Source organism: Bufo gargarizans, chromosome 1 (assembly GCF_014858855.1).
Source record: "Bufo gargarizans isolate SCDJY-AF-19 chromosome 1, ASM1485885v1, whole genome shotgun sequence".
Classification (NCBI taxonomy): Eukaryota; Metazoa; Chordata; class Amphibia; order Anura; family Bufonidae; genus Bufo; species Bufo gargarizans.
In genome coordinates this window covers 212,011,813-212,034,129 of record NC_058080.1, presented here as the reverse complement: position 1 = coordinate 212,034,129, position 22,317 = coordinate 212,011,813, and the positions used below count along the sequence as shown (strand labels likewise).

The window sequence follows — 22,317 nt, the reverse complement described above, 5'->3', positions numbered from 1 at the left end:
AAAAAATTAGCATATTGTGATAAAGTTCATTATTTTCTGTAATGTACTGATAAACATTAGACTTTCATATATTTTAGATTCATTACACACCAACTGAAGTAGTTCAAGCCTTTTATTGTTTTAATATTGATGATTTTGGCATACAGCTCATGAAAACCCAAATTTCCTATCTCAAAAAATTAGCATATTTCATCCGAACAATAAAAGAAAAGTGTTTTTAATACAAAAAAAGTCAACCTTCAAATAATTATGTTCAGTTATGCACTCAATACTTGGTTGGGAATCCTTTTGCAGAAATGACTGCTTCAATGCGGCGAGGCATGGAGGCAATCAGCCTGTGGCACTGCTGAGGTGTTATGGAGGCCCAGGATGCTTCGATAGCGGCCTTAAGCTCATCCAGAGTGTTGGGTCTTGCGTCTCTCAACTTCGCTTCCCAATATCCCACAGATTCTCTATGGGGGTTCAGGTCAGGAGAGTTGGCAGGCCAATTGAGCACAGTAATACCATGGTCAGTAAACCATTTACCAGTGGTTTTGGCACTGTGAGCAGGTGCCAGGTCGTGCTGAAAAATGAAATCTTCATCTCCATAAAGCTTTTCAGCAGATGGAAGCATGAAGTGCTCCAAAATCTCCTGATAGCTAGCTGCATTGACCCTGCCCTTGATAAAACACAGTGGACCAACACCAGCAGCTGACATGGCACCCCAGACCGTCACTGACTGTGGGTACTTGACACTGGACTTCAGGCATTTTGGCATTTCCCTCTCCCCAGTCTTCCTCCAGACTCTGGCACCTTGATTTCCGAATGACATGCAAAATTAGCTTTCCAGTCCAGTGCTGCTTCTCTGTAGCCCAGGTCAGGCGCTTCTGCCGCTGTTTCTGGTTCAAAAGTGGCTTGACCTGGGGAATGCGGCACCTGTAGCCCATTTCCTGCACACGCCTGTACACGGTGGCTCTTGATGTTTCTACTCCAGACTCAGTCCACTGCTTCCGCAGGTCCCCCAAGGTCTGGAATCGGTCCTTCTCCACAATCTTCCTCAGGGTCCGGTCACCTCTTCTCGTTGTGCAGCGTTTTCTGCCACACTTTTTCCTTCCCACAGACTTCCCGCTGAGGTGCCTTGATACAGCACTCTGGGAACAGCCTATTCGTTCAGAAATTTCTTTCTGTGTCTTACCCTCTTGCTTGAGGGTGTCAATGATGGCCTTCTGGACAGCAGTCAGGTCGGCAGTCTTACCCATGATTGCGGTTTTGAGCAATGAACCAGGCTGGGAGCTTTTAAAAGCCTCAGGAATCTTTTGCAGGTGTTTAGAGTTAATTAGTTGATTCAGATGATTAGGTTAATAGCTCGTTTAGAGAACCTTTTCATAATATGCTAATTTTTTTAGATAGGAATTTTGGGTTTTCATGAGCTGTATGCCAAAATCATCAATATTAAAACAATAAAAGGCTTGAACTACTTCAGTTGGTGTGTAATGAATCTAAAATATATGAAAGTCTAATGTTTATCAGTACATTACAGAAAATAATGAACTTTATCACAATATGCAAATTTTTTGAGAAGGACCTGTATAATGCCCCATAAAAGACATCAGAAAAACAAGATACTGCTGGTGAAGAGCACTGTCAAAAAACAAGTGAAATAAAAACATGCTGAACTTCTTTATATTACACAATGGCAACAAAAAGTCCACAAAAAATAGGCATGTAAATCAGAAACCTTAAGGCCTCTTTCACACGGGCGTTGTGGGAAAAGATGCGGGTGCATTGCGGGAACATGTGCGATTTTTTTCCCGCGAGTGCAAAGCGTTTTAATGCGTTTTGCACGCGCGTGAGAAAAATCAGCATGTTTGGTACCCAGACCCGAACTTCTTCACAGAAGTTCGGGTTTGGGTTCAGTATTCTGTAAATTTTATTATTTTACCTTATAAAATGGTTATAAGGGAAAATAATAGCATTCTTTAAACACTTAAGGTCCACAGGTTTATACCCCCCTAGTGACCAGGCCCTTTTTTACAAATCGGCACTCCACAACTTTAGCGGTTTATTGCTCGGTCATGCAACTTACCACCCAAATTAATTTTACCTCCTTTTCTTCTCACTAATAGAGCTTTCATTTGGTGGTATTTCATTGCTGCTGACATTTTTACTTTTTTTGTTATTAATCAAAATTTAACGAAATCTTTGCAAAAAAATGACATTTTTCACTTTCAGTTGTAAAATTTTTTAAAAAAACGACATCTATATATAAATTTTTCTCAAAATTTATTGTTCTACATGTCTTTGATAAAAAAAATGTTTGGGAAAAAAAAAATGGTTTTGGTAAAAGTTATAGCGTTTACAAACTATGGTACAAAAATGTGAATTTCCGCTTTTTGAAGCAGCCACAAATGACCCACAAATGACCCCATTTCGGAAAGTAGACACCCTAAGGTATTCGCTGATGTGCATAGTGAGTTTATAGAACTTTTTATTTTTTGTCACAAGTTGAAAATGATGAATTTTTTTTATTTTTTATTTTCCTTACAAAGTCTCAAATTCCACTAACAAAAAATAAAAACTTCCATGAACTCACAATGCCCATCATGAAATACCTTGGGGCATCTTTCCAAAATGGGGTCACTTGTGGGGTAGTTATACTGCCCTGGCATTTTAGGGGCCCAAATGCGTGCGAAGTAGTTTGAAATCAAAATGTGTAAAAAATGGCCTGTGAAATCCGAAAGGTGCTCTTTGGAATGTGGGCCCCTTTGCCCACCTAGGCTGCAAAAAAGTGTCACACATGTGGTATCGCCGTACTCAGGAGAAGTTGGGGAATGTGTTTTGGGGTGTCATTTTACATATACCCTTGCTGGGTGAGATAAATATCTTGGTCAAATGCCAACTTTGTATAAAAAAATGGGAAAAGTTGTCTTTTGCCGAGATATTTCTCTCACCCAGCATGGGTATATGTAAAATGACACCCCAAAACACATTCCCCAACTTCTCCTGAGTACGGCGATACCACATGTGTGAAACTTTTTTGCAGCCTAGATGCGCAAAGGGGCCCACATTCCTTTTAGGAGGGCATTTTTAGACATTTGGATCCCAGACTTCTTCGCACGCTTTATGGCCCCTAAAATGCCAGGGCAGTATAAATACCCCACATGTGACCCCATTTTGGAAAGAAGACACCCCAAGGTATTCAATGAGGGGCATGGCAAGTTCATAGATTTTTTATTTTTTGGCACAAGTTAGCGGAAATTGATTTTTTTAGTTTTTTCTCACAAAGTCTCCCTTTTCGCTAACTTGGGACAAAAATTTCAATCTTTCATGGACTCAATATGCCCCTCAGCGAATACCTTGGGGTGTCTTCTTTCCAAAATGGGGTCATTTGTGGGGTGTTTGTACTGCCCTGGCATTTGAGGGTCTCCGCAGTCATTACATGTATGGCCAGCATTAGGAGTTTCTGCTATTCTCCTTATATTGAGCATACGGGTAATGAGATTTTTTTTTTTCCGTTCAGCCTCTGGGCTGAAAGAAAAAAATGAACGGCACAGATTTCTTCATTCACATCGATCAATGTGGATGAAAAAATCTCTGCCAAAAAAAAAAGGAGAGGAAAGGCATCTGCCAGGACATAGGAGCTCCGTTCAACATCCATACCCACTTAGCTCGTATGCCCTGGCAAACCCGATTGCTCCATTCACATCAATCGATGTGGATGAATAAATAATTGCCGGTATTTTTTTAAAATTTTTTTATATATACAAAGTGTTTGCCAAAGCATATGAACACCGCCGCCTCCTCAGCTCATATGCCTCGGCAAACGTATCTTTTACTGCAGAGGAGAAATCTCGTCTTGCAGCGCCGCATACACCGACTTTTGTGTAATCTGACAGCAGCGCAATGCTTCTGTCAGAATGCACATCAGTGCTGCAGATGCTTGATCGCTTGGTCCACCTAGAAGGTAAAAAAAAGAGAGGGGTTTCACAATGACTCCAGTTGCCCTTTCAATTTGGACAGTCGTGTCTGCGTGAATGGTGGACAGAAGGTAAACGTCCCTCTTGTCCCTCCACTTCACCGCGACCAGTTCTTGGTCACACAATGCAGCCCTCTCCCCCCGTGCAAGTCGGGTACTAACGAGCCGTTGGGGGAAGCCCTGGCGACTAGGTCGCGCGGTGCCACAGCATTGAATTCCGACTAGATGTAAGTGCCGAAAGAGGGCCACGCTTGAGTAAAAATTGTCCACGTATAAGTGGTACCCCTTGTGGAGGAAGGGTGACACCAAGTCCCAGACAATCTTGCCACTGCTCCCCAGGTAGTCAGGACATCCGACCGACTCCAGTTTTGAGTGTTTTCCCTCATAGACCCTAAAACGATATGTATAGCCTGTGGCCCTTTCACAGAGCTTATACAGTTTGATCCCATACCGGGCGCGCTTGCTGGGGATGTACTGTTTTATGCCAAGGCGCCCGGTAAAATGTACTAGGGACTCGTCTATGCAGATGTTTTGATTAGGGGTATACGCATCTGCAAATCTGGATGACAAATGGTCTATGAGGGGCCGAATTTTGTGGAGCCGGTCATAAGCAGGGTGGCCTCTTGGATGACAGGTGTTATTGTCAGCGAAATGCATAAAGCACATGATGACCTTAAAACGTGCCCTGGACATTGCAGCAGAGAACATGGGCATGTAATGTATTGGGTCTTTAGACCAATATGACCGCAATACATTTTTTTTTAGTTAAGCCCATGCTGAGGATAAGGCCCAAAAAAAATTTAAACTCGGAAACTGTGACTGGTTTCCACTGGTAAGGCTGGGCATAGAAGCTTTCCGGATTGGCGGTAATAAACTGTGTGGCGTAGCGGTTGGTTTCTGCCACAACTAGGTCATAGAGATCCGCGGTGAAGAACAGCTCAAAAAACTGAAGGGCCGATCCTAAATGAGCCGTCTCCACGCGATCTCCAGACTGGGCGGTGAAAGGGGGCAATACGGGTGCGGCGGAAGCAGGTGAGTGCCAATTAGGATTTGCCAGCACCTCTGGGAGACTAAGGGTTCTACGGGCCTGTGAACGCGGTGGCTGCGACGGGGGAGTTATTGCACGTGCCACCGTACCAGCTGGAACTGCCCTTCTGGTGCTCGCCACTTCACCAGGGAATACGACAGTGCTGGTAGAAGGTCCAGGATGTGCTGCACTGCTGGTGTATGCCACACCATAAACAAGATCAGCGCTAGCACCACTCTGCTGCAAATGAGGCTCATCATGCAGGGTATGCAGAACCCTGACATGGGATCGGGTACGCCTGACCGTAGCAGGGACCTCTACCTCGTCATCTTCGCTAGCGGTTAGTGCCACTGCTGTCTACAGGTTCATATGCTGAACCACTGGATTCAGCGGGTGAGGCGTCCCCATCGCTTACATCCATCACGGCCAGAATCCTGTAGGCCTCTTCAGCGGAATATCCCTTGTTTGACATTTTGGGTTCCCTAAATTTAGGGGGTATTCCTCTGAGACTACCCAGGAAAAAGAGCAAACCTACCTAGTAAAAAGGAGTGCTTGCGAAGTAAAGCTGCGATCGCTAATAAAGATCCAAAAAGCTCAAAAGTGATCTTTATAGCGGCGCAGCGATTTTACAGTGTTTTTGCAGTGATCAGAAAAAAATAATTTCTGTCACTGCAGTGGGGTGGACTGAACGTAAGTGTGCGCACAAGATCAGGCCTGATCGGGCGAACACTGCGTTTTGTAGAGCCTAAGGTGACCCTAATGTACTTATATAGATCTGAATGCGATCAGTCTTGATCACTTACAGATACTATATAGTACTAGTGCTGATTAGCGACAGCGATGACGCGACTAATCAGTGACTGCGGTGCAGTGGGCTGGGCGCTAAACTACCTAGCAGTAGCTAACTACCTGGCAGGGATGAGGGACCCTTACAGGGGGGTGATCAATGACAGGGGGGGTGGACAAGGGGATAATCAGGGAGTCTAATATGGGTGATCAGGTGCTAAATAAGGGGTTAATAAATGACAGGGTAATGTCTAATGTGTAGTGTGGTGATTTGGTGCTACTTACAGAGCTGCCTGTGTCCTCTGGTGGTCGATCCAAGCAAAAGGGACCAACCGAGGAGCAGGTAGCAGGTATATCAGACGCTATTTTCAAAATATGAATGACATACCGATTTCATTGGTCATTTCAAAAATCCACAGCCTGCCAGCCAATGATCGCGGCCAGCAGGCTGCAGATGAACTTGTGAACTGCGCAATCCTGTTAGCGAGACGAGAGGTGGTTAATACAGAATGCTTAGTAAAAGGTCAATTGAGGGTTAAAAAATTTAAAAAAATTAACTCACCTCCTCCAACCATGGTGATAGATCATGTGATGAGCACAGTGATGTCACCACAGGTTCTTTGACAGGTCCTGAAGAAAGAACAGGAGACCGGCAGCTACGTGATCAATTGGAGGAGGTGAGTAAATTTATTTTTTAACCCTCAATTGACCTTCTACTAAGCATTCTGTAGAATGCTATTATTTTCCCTTATAACCATGTTATAAGGGAAAATAATACAGTGAATACTTTGATCCTAGCAACCATGTGTGAAAATCGCACTTGCTTGCCCCATTCACTTCTTTGGGGCCTGCGTTGCGTGAAAAACGCCCAATATAGAGCTTGTTGTGATTTTCACGCAACGCACAAGTGATGCGTAAAAATCACCGCTCATGTACACAGCCCCATAGAAATGAATGGATCCTGATTCAGTGCGGGTGCAAAGCGTTCACCTCACGCATTGTACCCGCACGGAAAACTCGTCCGTGTAAAAGGGGCCTAACTAAGCAAAAGGAAGAAACTGACTTGTGGTCCAAGCCAGCCTTGCTTGTGACTGAATTTACACAAAGACTGCGAGGGTCATTTATTATACTGAAATACACCTATATAAGCATTTCAGGCGTGGTTGGCAGAGCAGCGGTTAGTTGTGTCGTTATCTGCGACTTTTCCTCTCTCACACCAGGTTTAAAATTGTGGGCGTGGTGTGGGCATCTCATTTATCATTTTCTACGCCTGTTTTATGTGTAGAAAATGGTCTAAATGTAAGCCAGCAAGGAAGTTGTCTTACATGTAGAACTGGTGCTGGATGTGCCAAAGTTATGGAGAGGCTGTCGCCACTTCATAATCTCGGCTGATCCACCGCCAGCTATAGGGCTTTATTAAGACCGGCGTCTAAAACGCTGGTCAATAAATGTGCCCCTGCATTCACAAAGGTGAGACAGCTTCACAGATAAAGTAGTACGGAAGACTAGATTTGCTCTTACCTCTGTATAAAAGAGTTGTTAACCCCTCTGTGATCCAAATCATGGCTTAATGTGGCAATCATCAAGGATAAAATCTCTAGATCACTGAGCTTATTCTATAGGAAGAAATACAAGTATTAAATGGCTTTAAGGGTCCTTACACACATGAAATTGGCTCTGGAGTGTTTTGCTATAAAAAAAAATATGACAAAAGCTCGCTTTTTTTGTAGGGCACCTGTGTTTTTGCTGTGGTTTTCATTTTTTTTGGGTGGCGTTTCTTTTTCTAAATGGCAGTATGAACTGTGTTTTTTATGGCTTTTTCCCCCTATAGTGAAGGAAATGTACAAACGCCTGAAAAAAATTACAGAGCTACAGCATGGCGCTCCGTTTTTGAAAAGGCAAAAAAGCACCACGTAAGGAGCAAAAACATCCTGTGTTTCATATATCCCATAGACATTCAGCTAACATCTAGAGCTGGAATTTTTTTACTCCAAAAAACACACTGAAAAACACAGGCGCAACATGCCAATAAAAACAGAAACGTGCAGGAAAACACCACCAAAAACCCATGTGTGAAAGTACCCTAACTGCAGTTTTTGGAGATAATACTAAATAGAGGACAAACCACAAATATTGTGTGAATATATTCAGAGGGAAAGTCAGGCAGCTACAATGATGGTACATGTTGGGGAAACAATAAAATAAGAAGAGTAATCTTCTCCTAGTTAGACAGTTTAGCGAGTGGGAGGGTACATGATGTATTTTGAAAATATCTATAGACTTAAAGTGGTCATCAGGGAATGTATCAAAATGGCCTCCATTGACTCGACCTGGAATGTGACTAGAAAGGGTTGCCTCCACATCTGCTTAGAGGAATGAGGGGGCAAAGCCTCAATATACTGCATACTGGTGCTGAAATCACTGCACGGTGAGGATATATAATGTCAGGTCGCTCAGCTTGTCAGCATATCTCATGTACGATTGAAGGGTTCTGTCAGGCTGCTCAGCCATGACAGAGGATCGCATTATTACTATTTCCTGCTCTACAATGGGTAGTACTGGGGTGATTGTACATGAGAAATGTTGTCAGGCTGAGAAACCTGACAGTACATATCATCACTTTACTTTGCAAATCTATACTCTGCTTTCCAGACCGCATACCTCTGGCTGCATGTCTGTTCCCCAGTGTCTGAAGGTATTCTGGAGGGCTGAAATTGTAGCAGGATGGAAAGTACGAAAATATACTTATAATTGAGACCCACCTCTTCAAAAAAACATTCTAATTTTATGGGTAAAGCATATACCCAGATGTGACAGAATACTCCAAACACTCCATCAAAAGCAAAAACAGGTTCTAGTGCAAGTTGTATGACACAATGGCTGAGAATGGATTCCATACAATTCTATGGGAGATGGCCTGGTGAGGAGGGTTGGGGGATAGTGGTCACCTGTTCTAGCAATATGTGTGATGTAAATTGTTTGGATCCCCCAATTATAAATAATCACCCATCTATAATTGATAAATCAAATTAATGAAAAAAAAAACTTTAAAGGAACACAACCCATTAATGAGGGCTAATAGTAAATAAGAAATAAAGTTGCCCTTAGCATTTCATCTGCACCACTCTTTGCATTATCCTGACACAAACAGTATGGTAGAAATCCTGCAGGAAACAAATGAGGGCTCAGTCAAGTATGAAGGGACTCAGCAGGGAGGTTCCTGCTGCAGCCAGTCGTCTTACAGCTCCTCACTGGACTACATTATAATGTTATAGTCAATGTTATATTACAATGTATTATCGTCACAGCATTTAAGGAAATGATGTTTCTTTTTAATGTTCTGTTTATTTAGGAGCAAATTAGTCTAACGGGGGTGTCTATGTCTGAATTAGTCTATGGGCAGGAGGTAAATGGAAGTAACACAGCAGGACAAGATCAGCTTGTCATGCGTCCACTCTTGTGTTGTATTTCTATAGCTGTCTTCATTCATTTATTGTGATCACACAAGTTGTGTAAGCGCTCAGTCACAGAACCATGTCCAGGAAACGCAGCCCATGTCTCGGACACATCTCCTGGAATGACAGCTCCTGTGACACAAGCTCACTGCGTCATATGATTTACGATGCAATGCGTTCCTATCTGACTGCGGGTCTATTGTACAGGGTGGGCCATTTATATGGATACACCTTAATAAAATGGGAATGGTTGGTGATATTAACTTCCTGTTTGTGGGGGGAAACTTTTCAAGATGGGTGGTGACCATGGCGGACATTTTGAAGTCGGCCATTTTGAATCCAACTTTTGTTTTTTCAATAGGAAGAGGGTCATGTGACACATCAAACTTATTGGGAATTTCACAAGAAAAACAATGGTGTGCTTGGTTTTAACGTAACTTTATTCTTTCATGAGTAATTTACAAGTTTCTGACCACTTATAAAATGTGTTCAATGTGCTGCCCATTGTGTTGGATTGTCAATGCAGCCCTCTTCTCCCACTCTTCACACACTGATAGCAACACCGCAGGAGAAATGCTAGCACAGGCTTCCAGTATCCGTAGTTTCAGGTGCTGCATATGCTGTGAAGATACGAGATGTGCAGCACCTGAAACTGCGGATACTGGAAGCCTGTGCTAGCATTTCTCCTGCAGTGTTGCTATCAGTGTGTGAAGAGTGGGAGAAGAGGGTTGCATTGACAATCCAACACAATGGGCAGCACATTGAACACATTTTATATAAATAACTCATGAAAGAATAAAGTTACGTTAAAACCAAGCACACCATTGTTTTTCTTGTGAAATCCCCAATAAGTTTGATGTGTCGCATGACCCTCTTCCTATTGAAAAAACAAAAGTTGGATTCAAAATGGCCGACTTCAAATCGGCCGCCATGGTCACCACCCATCTTGAAAAGTTTCCCCCCTCACATATACTAATGTGCCACAAACAGGAAGTTAATATCACCAACCATTCCCATTTGATTAAGGTGTATCCATATAAATGGCCCACCCTGTACTGTACTCACATGACAATGTGAGTACTATCAGAAAAGCTGCTGTTGGTCTGTGAGACGGGGCTGACACATGGGCTGTGTTTCCCCTGCACTGCACAAGTTTCTGTGCACGAGTCCTAAATCTGAGTTTAGTCCAATACCTGAATTTTGCCAGTCCTGAGGGCAGCAAACATGCATTGTGCTGTGTTGAAGGCATGTCTCCAGTTGTGATAGGCTACATTCTTCCTGTAGTTTTTCTTTACACTTAGAATCCATCTGCACAAAGTCTGTGATTAAAGTGAAACAATATTATAGACAGGCAGAATATATGGCACCCTTAGATCAAGTATTTGTAAACTTAGGTAATAAAGTTAAAGGGGTTGTCCTGGATAATTACAAATCTACAAGTCACCCAAATGCTTGTTCACTCCGGCCATGACTCCTGTAGCCAATCAATGTCCTCACTGCAGTTTGTTAACAAGCAGTGGCAGAAGGACTGGACCAGCACAGAGAACAGCGCTACAGAAAGGGGTCGTCCAGCTTGTACAACCCCATAAACTGTTGCACTACTTCATTAGAAAGTCTTTCAAGGAAATTTGAGCCACTACTAAGCAATGGTTCATGTGGATCACGTTCTTATGAGAATCCTACAAGTCTAATACGTGCTCATAATGATACATTCTACCAGCACCTCCAGTCCAGTTATTTCTAGAGGACTCCTTCCAGATGTGACTAAATACCCAGTGTGAAGAAATAAAATGAACTCCAACTTTTGTGTATGGGCCTTCACACATTATATAGCTGTAACATCTGTAGTCATCTAAATTAAAACAGACTTCCTGAGCGGGCACTCAGAAGTCCTCTCAATGTATTTGAGCAGTGGCTTGTGGTGCCACAGTGGGGAAGGGCTTGAGTTGAGGTGATCTGGAGTCAGTGCCAGCAGAACTGTTCATGTAGTGCGGCAATAGTGCTTATTACATATTGTTATATAACAGAGAAGGTTGGTGGGAAGCGGAGGACCAGAAAGTTGGCTCCTGAAATGTTGACGCTGGAACTCTGTTTTGCATCGCACTGAGCCCTTGGACAATAGATGGCGTAAAATAGAGGAACAAAATATGATTTGGTGTAAACATACAGGGATGTCTATGGCTATGACTGTACGTATAGCTGTGTCTCCTCAGAACATTTCTCAGTAAACAGTCCAGAATGAACAGACACCTGCAATTTAACATAGCACCTATAAGGACGACCTATCAGGGCCACATAAAATACACAAACAATATGTGCATGATGATAAACTAGTTGTACTAATGACCGCTGTGAACTGCGGTCATGTGCTGAGAGGCATGGTGTATACTCACGTGACCCACAAGACACAAACGCTACACAGGAGTCTGTGGTTTAGTATTATGCACCTGATGTAAATATGGCAACCACTCCACTGCTCCTAACTTCCCTTGACGAAGCCATCAGGCTAAACGCGTAGGGTAAGTGAGGGACACTGGGATGGGTGATGTGGCTGTGACAGTTTTCATGATAAGGTGAGGAGCTTTCCGATTTTTCTGGTTTTCCTTGGCACTATTGTTATGCACTTTATTTGGCTAGTGGTCATTATGTGGAAACCGTTCTCTTGCTTTCCCCATTTCTGAAAGTAATATTGGGGTGAGTACCTTGTAAACTATACTTACTGCATTTGCTGATTCTCCTATGTACACTATTAACTATTGGTTAGTAGTCCCTCAATTATGTATGTTTTATCCCACGGATTTTGTAGACTCCATATATGTTTTATTGACTATTTTCAATAAAGATTTTTTTCCGCTTAATAAAAGGTCGCCTGCGTTTCTGTGACCTGGGTATGCACATATTATTTGTAGGTTTCTATATTTTAAATATGGAAAATTCAGCCCGCACTACCCCTAGCAGGTGCAGATTTCTATGGCGAAATAGAGATATAAATGTAAAAACACAAAATGCAATCGCACACTGCAACCAGTATGTTGTTTTATGTGGCTGTCATGGCCCATAAAAGGTAGGAACTAGTGTTAGGGACCACTCATGAAGGCGACCTTGACGTGGTGAGTGGCTTATTACGCTTTGGCCAAAATGTACACCAATGCCTTATTCAACATCCAGCATAAAGGCAGGGCAGAGTGCTGGTTGCAGTGTGCGATTGCATTTTGTGTTTTTACATTTATATTTATACCATCCAAAATGGGGCTAGCTAAGCAGGATTTTCATAGATGCCTTACTTCATATTTCATTTGGAAGGTCTGCACAAGGTTGAGGTCTGTGAACATTCGACTTGTAGCTAAGGTGGTTTCTATGTCGTTAAGCTCAAAGTCACTGAAGTAGAAGTCTGTTAATTTGAATGATTGCGCAGATGGCACAACAGATCCCTAGGAAAGACAAGAAACATCAATTAGCTGGAGGCACATCACCAATCTCACAGGTGAGCACCAAACAAGAAGTCATAAGAAATCACCAGGATCTTTACTTTGGGTGCAGCCACTGACAATGAGTTCATGAATAGCACAAAGCATATCTGTTTCTCTTACACCGTACGAAGTATGTGAATGAGAACGGTGGATGGAATGCCAGCTGTAGCAGTTCATGTAAAAGGGGAGCATATTGTTTAGGTGGCCATGGACATAGGATAAGGCCTCTTGCCCACGAATGTAAGGGCGACCGTGGGGCAGCCGCATTCGGATCGCGGACCCATTCACTCCGTAGTGCTTCCGTGGGGTTCCATTCCGTGCTTGCGTTCCGCACCGCACCTCCGGATTTGCGGACCCATTTAACTGAATGTGCCCGCATCCGTGATGCGGAATACACACAGCCGGTGCCCCGTGTATTTCGGAACTGCTGTATGCGGCCCGCAATACGGTCACGGGAGCACTATGGCCGTGTGCAAGAGGCCTAACATGGATGAATGAGTTATGAGTCCAGTTTCTCCATTAAGCTTTGTGCCCAGGGATACAATAGATAAAGAACGCTTGCCTGGACATTGCCTGTTATTGTTCTACATGGATCCTGCTTGTAATTTTCACGTTTGTGCAGTATACAGATGTGTTTCCTCTCCAAATTCTAGCCACTTTTGGTGCCCTATGTCACGTTTTGTTTTTCACCTTTTTCCTAAGCTAAATTATTAAAGAAAGGGAAAGTATTTGGAGTTTGTTTGGAAAAAAATCTATTCTTGGTGTTGTGTCAGGGGTCTCGGCTCCTTCCTAGCTCAGACAGTACATATTTCCCTCACAGCTGTCAAAGACTGAAGGCGGGTTTTAGTCGTATAAATCCCCAGGCAATTCCTTTTCAGGAACTCTCTAGCAGTAACTTCTGCGTAAAATATCTAATTTCTATTACGTTACTATAGTTCCCTGTGAATACAGAATTACCTCGGAACATACAATACAAGATTTCTGGCATTTTTAATAAAACAGCAATTATCATAAATATATATGATCTATAATACTATTTAGCCACTACTTTTGTAGAAGAACTTTTTTCATCAAATTTTATTCTTAAAGGGGTTGTCTCATCTGAGACAAACCCTTTAATTTCACTACCATACTACTCCTCTGGTCCCTAATATATATTAGTTCTATACATAGGGCTTAAAACGGAAAACGCTGTTATCATAGTTACATAGTAAACTAGGTGTTACGTTATCCAGCATATTGCTGCTTTCGTGCCCACTTCATCTCTGTAGCCATGTAATGGGTAGAGGGGCTTTACAAGTTATCATTTTGCATTTTTTGTTTTATTATAGAGATATTCGCTGCATATATATTGCCCAAAACATGTGCATTAATTGATGATCTTTGCAGAAATGAATGTAATTTGCTAATAATTAGAGATGAGCGAAGTTTATATTTTGAAATTCGTTCACGCTTCGTTTGGTGGTAAAAGCAGAATTGCGTTATGGATTCCGTTACCATGGACATAATGCAATTCTATGACGGAATGCCTTTAGAGGCATTCCGTTATTCATTCCGTCATAATATAAGTCTATGGGCTGCAAAACGGATCCGTCCCGTTTCTGTTATGCAGAGGAGTCCTCTCCGTTATGCAGGCCATAGACTTCTATTATGACGGAATGAATAACGGAATGCCTCTAAAGCATAACATGAAATTCGCTCGTCTCTACTAATAATGTGTGTTTTCTTGATTGCCACCTCTAGCTGGAATCTTCAGCAAGCAGAATACTTACAACTGGCTTCTAAGGCTACAAGCACATGGCAGTTTAGTTTATGAGGATTTCAATGGGTTTCTGCAGTAAAATCTGCATCTGTTACTTGAGGATTTTGTCATAGATTTTCCCCAGATCCCACCCTTTGCATTGCAGTGGTTGAAATCTGCACAGGTCAATTTCCACATGGTAAGAAAACACGCTGGCGGTCATTCCCAAAGACCAGCCTTTTACTCCAGTCTTTAATTCCCCCCTGCACTGCCAGAGGATGCGAATACGTTTATGAGATGGCATGTGCCTCGTCATAAATTAAGCACATCTATGGCTCTCCGTGTACCTGGAGTGAAAATCTTATTATCTCCCTGAAAATACTGGGGCATTTAAAAGTTGCAAAGCAGAGTCTTGCAGGTTTTTTATGGCAATTTTGCATTAGTAAATGACCGTCATTGTGTATACAGGGAGTGCAGAATTATTAGGCAAGTTGTATTTTTGAGGATTAATTTTATTATTGAACAACAACCATGTTCTCAATGAACCCAAAAAACTCATTAATATCAAAGCTGAATATTTTTGGAAGTAGTTTTTAGTTTGTTTTTAGTTTTAGCTATTTTAGGGGGATATCTGTGTGTGCAGGTGACTATTACTGTACATAATTATTAGGCAACTTAACAAAAAACAAATATATACCCATTTCAATTATTTATTTTTACCAGTGAAACCAATATAACATCTCAACATTCACAAATATACATTTCTGACATTCAAAAACAAAACAAAAACAAATCAGTGACCAATATAGCCACCTTTCTTTGCAAGGACACTCAAAAGCCTGCCATCCATGGATTCTGTCAGTGTTTTGATCTGTTCACCATCAACATTGCGTGCAGCAGCAACCACAGCCTCCCAGACACTGTTCAGAGAGGTGTACTGTTTTCCCTCCTTGTAAATCTCACATTTGATGATGGACCACAGGTTCTCAATGGGGTTCAGATCAGGTGAACAAGGAGGCCATGTCATTAGATTTTCTTCTTTTATACCCTTTCTTGCCAGCCACGTTGTGGAGTACTTGGACGCGTGTGATGGAGCATTGTCCTGCATGAAAATCATGTTTTTCTTACCTTGCAGACTTCTTCCTGTACCACTGCTTGAAGAAGGTGTCTTCCAGAAACTGGCAGTAGGACTGGGAGTTGAGCTTGACTCCATCCTTACCCAAAAAGGCCCCACAAGCTCATCTTTGATGATACCAGCCCAAACCAGTACTCCACCTCCACCTTGCTGGCGTCTGAGTCGGACTGGAGCTCTCTGCCCTTTACCAATCCAGCCACGGGCCCATCCATCTGGCCCATCAAGACTCACTCTCATTTCATCAGTCCATAAAACCTTAGAAAAATCAGTCTTGAGATATTTCTTGGCCCAGTCTTGACGTTTCAGCTTGTGTGTCTTGTTCAGTGGTGGTCGTCTTTCAGCCTTTCTTACCTTGGCCATGTCTCTGAGTATTGCACACCTTGTGCTTTTGGGCACTCCAGTGATGTTGCAGCTCTGAAATATGGCCAAACTGGTGGCAAGTGGCATCTTGGCAGCTGCACGCTTGACTTTTCTCAGTTCATGGGCAGTTATTTTGTGCCTTGGTTTTTCCACACGCTTCTTGCGACCCTGTTGAATATTTTGAATGAAACGCTTGATTGTTCGATGATCACGCTTCAGAAGCTTTGCAATTTTAAGAGTGCTGCATCCCTCTGCAAGATATCTCACTATTTTTGACTTTTCTGAGCCTGTCAAGTCCTTCTTTTGACCCATTTTGCCAAAGGAAAGGAAGTTGCCTAATAATTATGCACACCTGATATAGGGTGTTGATGTCATTAGACCACACCCCTTCTCATTACAGAGATGCACATCACCTAATATGCTTAATTGGTAGTAGGCTTTCCAGCCTATACAGCTTGGAGTAAGACAACATGCATAAAGAGGATGATGTAGTCAAAATACTCATTTGCCTAATAATTCCGCACGTAGTGTATGAGATTTGGAGAATCTTATAGCTGGTACTGTATTAAGCGGTACATTTTCCACCGTGCATAAAAAACATGCATAATACGCATTGTGTGCCTATACGCTAAATGTCAGACTTGGATCATTAACCCCTTAAGGACACAGGGCGTACAGGTACGCCCTTGTGCCCTGGTACTTAAGGACACAGGGCGTACATGTACGCCCTGTGCATTTTCGATCACTGCCGTGCGGCTGGCAGTGATCGGAACCCGGTGCCTGCTCAAATCATTGAGCAGGCACCTAGGCTAAATGCGCGGGGGGGTCTCGTGACCCCCCCATGTCAGCAATCACGGCAAACCGCAGGTCAATTCAGACCTGCGGTTTGCTGCGATTTCTGCAGTTTATGATCCCCGCGGTCCCTGACCGCGGGGATCAGAAACTTTAGGATTCAAAATTTTGAACAGTATCCCTCCCCCCTGCACCCCTGAGTTATTTGAGCACGGTGGGAGGTGCAGGGGGAGGGTTGCGGGCGGTGCGGTAGGCGGGATCGCGATCCCCCGCCCGCCTCCCATTGCGTAATCGTTGGTGTCTAGTGGGTATACCAGGGTGCCAGCACATTGCTGGCACCCTGGTATAAACGGCTGACATCGGTGATGCGATGTCAGCCGTTTAACCCTTTCCATACAGCGGTCCGTACGGACCGCTGTATGGAAAAGGTTAACAGCTCAGGGAGCTCCCTCCCTCTCCCATCGGGGGGCTGCTGTGCCTTTGCAGCCCCTCCGAATGGAGAGGGAGAGAGCTTCCAGGCAGCCCCCCAAGCCCCGTCCTTACCCTTCCCCGTCTGCGCAGTTCTGAACACTACTGAGCAGACGGGGAAGGTTCCCATGGCAACAGGACGCCTTCTAAGGCGTCCTGCTGTCCATGGTTCTGAACAGATCTGTGCTGAAAGCATAGATCTGTTCAGACAAAGTGTAAGTAAAATACAGTACAGTACAATATATATTGTACTGTACTGTATTATGCAGACATCAGACCCACTGGATCTTCAAGAACCAAGTGGGTCTGGGTCAAAAAAAAAGTGAAAAAAGTGAAAATAAAGTAAAAATCAAAAAACACATTTATCACTGATTAAAAATGAAAAAAATAAAATTCCCTACACATGTTTGGTATCGCCGCGTCCGTAACGACCTGATCTATAAAACGGTAATGTTACTTTACCCGAACGATGAACGCCATAAAAATAAAAAATTAAAAACTATGATGAAATTGGAATTTTGCCCACCTTACTTCCCAAAAAAGGTAATAAAAGTGATCAAAAAAGTCGCATCTACGCCAAAATTGTAACAATCAAACCGTTATCTCATCCCGCAAAAATCATACCCTACCCAAGATAATCGCCCAAAAACTGAAAAAGTTATGGCTCTTAGAATATGGAAACACTAAAACATGATTTCTTTTGTTTCAAAAATGAAATCATTGTGTAAAACTTACATAAATAAAAAAAAGTATACATATTAGGTATCGCCGCGTCCGTATTGACCGGCTCTATAAAAATATCACATGACCTAACCCCTCAGATGACCACCGTAAAAAAATAAAAATAAAAACGGTGTAAAAAATGCAATTTTTTGTCATCTTCCGTCACAAAAAGTGTAATAGCAAGCAATCAAAAAGTCATGTGCACCCCAAAATAGTGCCAATCAAATCGTCATCTCATCCCACAAAAAATGAGACCCTACTTAAGATAATCGCCCAAAAATTGAAAAAACTATGGCTCTTAGACTATGGAGACACTAAAACATTTTTTTTGTTTTAAAAATGAAATTATTGTGTAAAACGTACATAAATAAAAAAAATTGTATACATATTGGGTATCACCGCGTCCGTGACAACCTGCTCTATAAAATTACCACATGATCTAACCTGTCAGATGAATGGTGTAAATAACAAAAAAAAAAACGGTGCCAAAAAAGCAATTTCTTGTTACCTTGCCTTGCAATTTTTTGTCATCTTCCGTCACAAAAAGTGTAATATAGAGCAACCAAAAATCATATGTACCCTAAACTTGTACCAACAAAACTGCCACCCTATCCCGTAGTTTCTAAAATGGGGTCACTTTTTTGGAGTTTCTACTCTAGGGGTGCATCAAGGGGGCTTCAAATGGGACATGGTGTCAAAAAAACCAGTCCAGCAAAATCTGCCTTCCAAAAACCGTATGGCGTTCCTTTCCTTCTGCGCCCTGCCGTGTGACCGTACAGCGGTTTACCACCACATATGGGGTGTTTCTGTAAACTACAGAATCAGGGCCATAAATAATGAGTTTTGTTTGGCTGTTAACCCTTGCTTTGTAACTGGAAAAAAAATATTAAAATGGAAAATCTGTCAAAAAAGTGAAATTTTGAAATTGTATCTCTATTTTCCATTAAATCTTGTGCAACACCTAAAGGGTTAACAAAGTTTGTAAAATCAGTTTTGTATACCTTGAGGGGTGTAGTTTCTTAGATGGGGTAATTTTTATGGAGTTTCTACTCTAGGGGTGCATCAGGGGGGCTTCAAATGGGACATGGTGTCAAAAAACCAGTCCAGCAAAACATGCCTTCCAAAAACCAAACGGCGCACCTTTCACTCTACACCCCGCTGTGTGGCCGTACAGTAGTTTACGGCCACATATGGGGTGTTTCTGTAAACGGCAGAGTCAGGGCAATAAAGATACAGTCTTGTTTGGCTGTTAACCCTTGCTTTGTTAGTGGAAAAAATGGGTTAAAATGGAAAATTAGGCAATAAAATGAAATTCTCAAATTTCATCCCCATTTGCCAATAACTCTTGTGCAACACCTAAAGGGTTAACAAAGTTTGTAAAATCAGTTTTGAATACCTTGAGGGGTGCAGTTTCTTAGATGGGGTCACTTTTATGGAGTTTCTACTCTAGGGGTGCATCAGGAGGCTTCAAATGGGACATGGTGTCAAAAAACCAGTCCAGCAAAACCTGCCTTCCAAAAACCATACGGCGCACCTTTCACTCTACGCCCCGCTGTGTGGCCGTACAGTAGTTTACGGCCACATATGTGGTGTTTCTGTAAACGGCAGAGTCAGGGCAATAAAGATACAGTCTTGTTTGGCTGTTAACCCTTGCTTTGTTAGTGGAAAAAATGGGTTAAAATGGAAAATTAGGCAATAAAATGAAATTCTCAAATTTCATCCCCATTTGCCAATAACTCTTGTGCAACACCTAAAGGGTTAACAAAGTTTGTAAAATCAGTTTTGAATACCTTGAGGGGTGTAGTTTATAGAATGGGGTCATTTTTGGGCGGTTTCTATTATGTAAGCCTCGCAAAGTGACTTCAGAGCTGTAGTGGTCCCTAAAAATTGGGTTTTTGTAAATTTCTGAAAAATTTCAAGATTTGCTTCTAAACTTCTAAGCCTTGTAACATCCCCAAAAAATGAAATATCATTCCCAAAATAATTCAAACATGAAGTAGACATATGGGGAATGTAAAGTCATCACAATTTTTAGGGGTATTACTATGTATTACAGAAGTAGAGAAACTGAAACTTTGAAATTGGCTAATTTTTCCCAATTTTTGGTAAATTTGACATTTTTTTATGCAAAAAAAAATTTTTTTTTTAACTTTTTTTTACCAGTGTCATGAAGTACAATATGTGACGAAAAAACAATCTCAGAATGGCCTGGATAAGTCAAAGCGTTTTAAAGTTATCATCACTTAAAGTGACAATGGTCAGATTTGCAAAAAATGGCCTGGTCTTAAGGTGTAAAAAGGCTGTGTCCCTAAGGGGTTAAATGATATTGAAAATTTGCTGCAGATGACAATCATGGTGCACACTTACTAATGCCTCACGTCAGTGTTTGGTCAGTGATTTCCATCAGTGATTTTGAGTGATAACAAAGTGCAGCTCTAAACACAGAACAGGGGCAGATCTTTCCCTTAGGCCCCCTGGACACGAACATGTGCTTCCCGTTGCTGTATTGCGGACTGCATTTGCGGATCCGCAATACACGGGTGCCGTTCCATGGGCATTCCGCATCCCGAATGCGGAATGGAAGCACGGAACGGAACCCTACGGAACCACTACGGAGTGCTTCCGTGGGGTTTCGCCCTGTACTTCTGTTCTGAAAAAAGATAGAACATGTCCTTGCCAAACGGCCGGATCGCGGACCCATTCAAGTGAATAGGTCCGCGATCCGCTGCGGCTGCCCCACAGACTGTGTTCGTGCATTGTGGCCTGCATTTTGCAGGCCGCAGCATGACCACGGGGTGCACACGTTCGTGTGCAGGGGGCCTTACACCTTGTCTCTGTGGAGGCTCCAATCCTGGTTTTGGCTCACAATCACTGATGAAAATCACTGACCAAAACTATGACGTGTGAATGAGGCTTAATACCGATGTGCCACTCAGCAGCATGTTATTACGTTAAATGCAGTGTAGCGTGCACCAAGTTCCATAAAATAGATAACTGAAAATCATTTGCCACTGTATGACTTTAAAGTCAAACTACACTTTTCTGACAACTACATAATGTTGTTAGTGTGGAAAAAAGCGGAGTGAAAGGGATTTGAGAAATGAATACAGTTGTTTGCAATCATCCACATTCATAATAATTGGAGTCAAATGCCTATTGCAGAATATAAACCTATCCAGATCTTGTACCATGGCATGTCATTTTAGGTGGATGAAGCAATGATGCAGACATGGCACAGAACAAAATTTGTCATATTTCATTAGCATATGCCAAAATGCCATGAAAGCATTTGACTTTTACAGGCAAATACAAATGAACATACATGCAAATGTATTTAGTAAAAGGAATAAAAATAGTTTTTACCGCTGTTACCTGCAGCTCCATGGTTTCCTCCTCAGCAGCAGATGCATGATATGAGAGGATCTGCCATACAAAGCACAAAAATGAAACACAAGTTTATTAAATTGGAGGGTGGGTTTACATGAAGATTTTTGCTGGTGCTTTTATGCACATTTGCATTTCTAAAGACATTTTTGAACCTGCATATTTTGGTGACTTTTTGCAGTAGACTTAAAAGTCAGCTCTCTAATTATTATACTGCATTTCCTGATTTCCAGTTAAAATGCCCTACAAGGGGCCCTAAACGGTTGTCTGTAAAGCGAAAGTGCACCATGCACATTTGAGGCCTAATGGTCATTTAAACAGCATTGGTTGACCATTACTGCAGCTCCCGAAAATTAACTTTATTAATATTAAAATTAAAAGCCCGGAGAACCCCTTTAAATTGTATAAGCTATGCGAGAGTATCTCTGGGTACACCACAAGTTCTGGATCTACGAAGTGAAAGACACCTGAATTGAACTCCCAGAATAGCCCCCTGTCCTAGGAGTTAGTGGGAAAATATTGTGGTGGGCACCACATATGTGTGAATAAGGCTCCATTCACACGTCCGCAATGTGTTTTGCGGATACACGGAGCCACGGATCCGCAAAACACGGAAAGCGGCAATGTGCATTCCGCATTTTGCGTACCGCACATTGCCGGCACTAATAGAATATGCCTGTTCTTGTCCGCAATTGCGGACAAGAATAGGACATGTTCTATTTTTTTGCGGAAACGGAAGCACGGATGCGGAAGTGCGGATCCGCAAATGTGGATGCGGACAGCACATTCCGGCCCCATTGAAAATGAATGGGTCTGTACCAGTTCCGCAAAATTGCGGAACAGATGCGGATCCATTTTGCGGACGTGTGAATGGACCCTAACTATTACACCACAATTCCAGTCCCCAAATATTTCAGATCTGATAATGAAGACCTACCTGAGTATAGGTCATCAATATTAAAAGCCCAGAGACCCCCTTTAATACTATACCATCCCCTCTTGCTGGGCAGGTACTGGCAGA

At 42.4% G+C, this 22,317-nt stretch overlaps 1 protein-coding gene across 7 annotated transcripts in view; it reads right to left on the bottom strand.

Annotated features, from left to right (window-relative positions):
- Positions 1-22,317, bottom strand: part of PDE5A (phosphodiesterase 5A) — a 350,069-nt gene that overhangs the window by 64,142 nt on the left and 263,610 nt on the right. For 6 of the 7 annotated variants that reach the window (XM_044301149.1, XM_044301132.1, XM_044301166.1 and 3 more), the window contains 4 exons: positions 21,276-21,335; positions 12,508-12,654; positions 10,417-10,542; positions 7,290-7,384 (listed from right to left, as the gene is read on the bottom strand). In XM_044301149.1, the coding sequence (XP_044157084.1) occupies positions 7,290-7,384; positions 10,417-10,542; positions 12,508-12,654; positions 21,276-21,335 (428 nt within the window). The remainder of the gene's footprint in view (positions 1-7,289; positions 7,385-10,416; positions 10,543-12,507; positions 12,655-21,275; positions 21,336-22,317) is intronic. The other variant, XM_044301124.1, reaches the window with a different exon arrangement.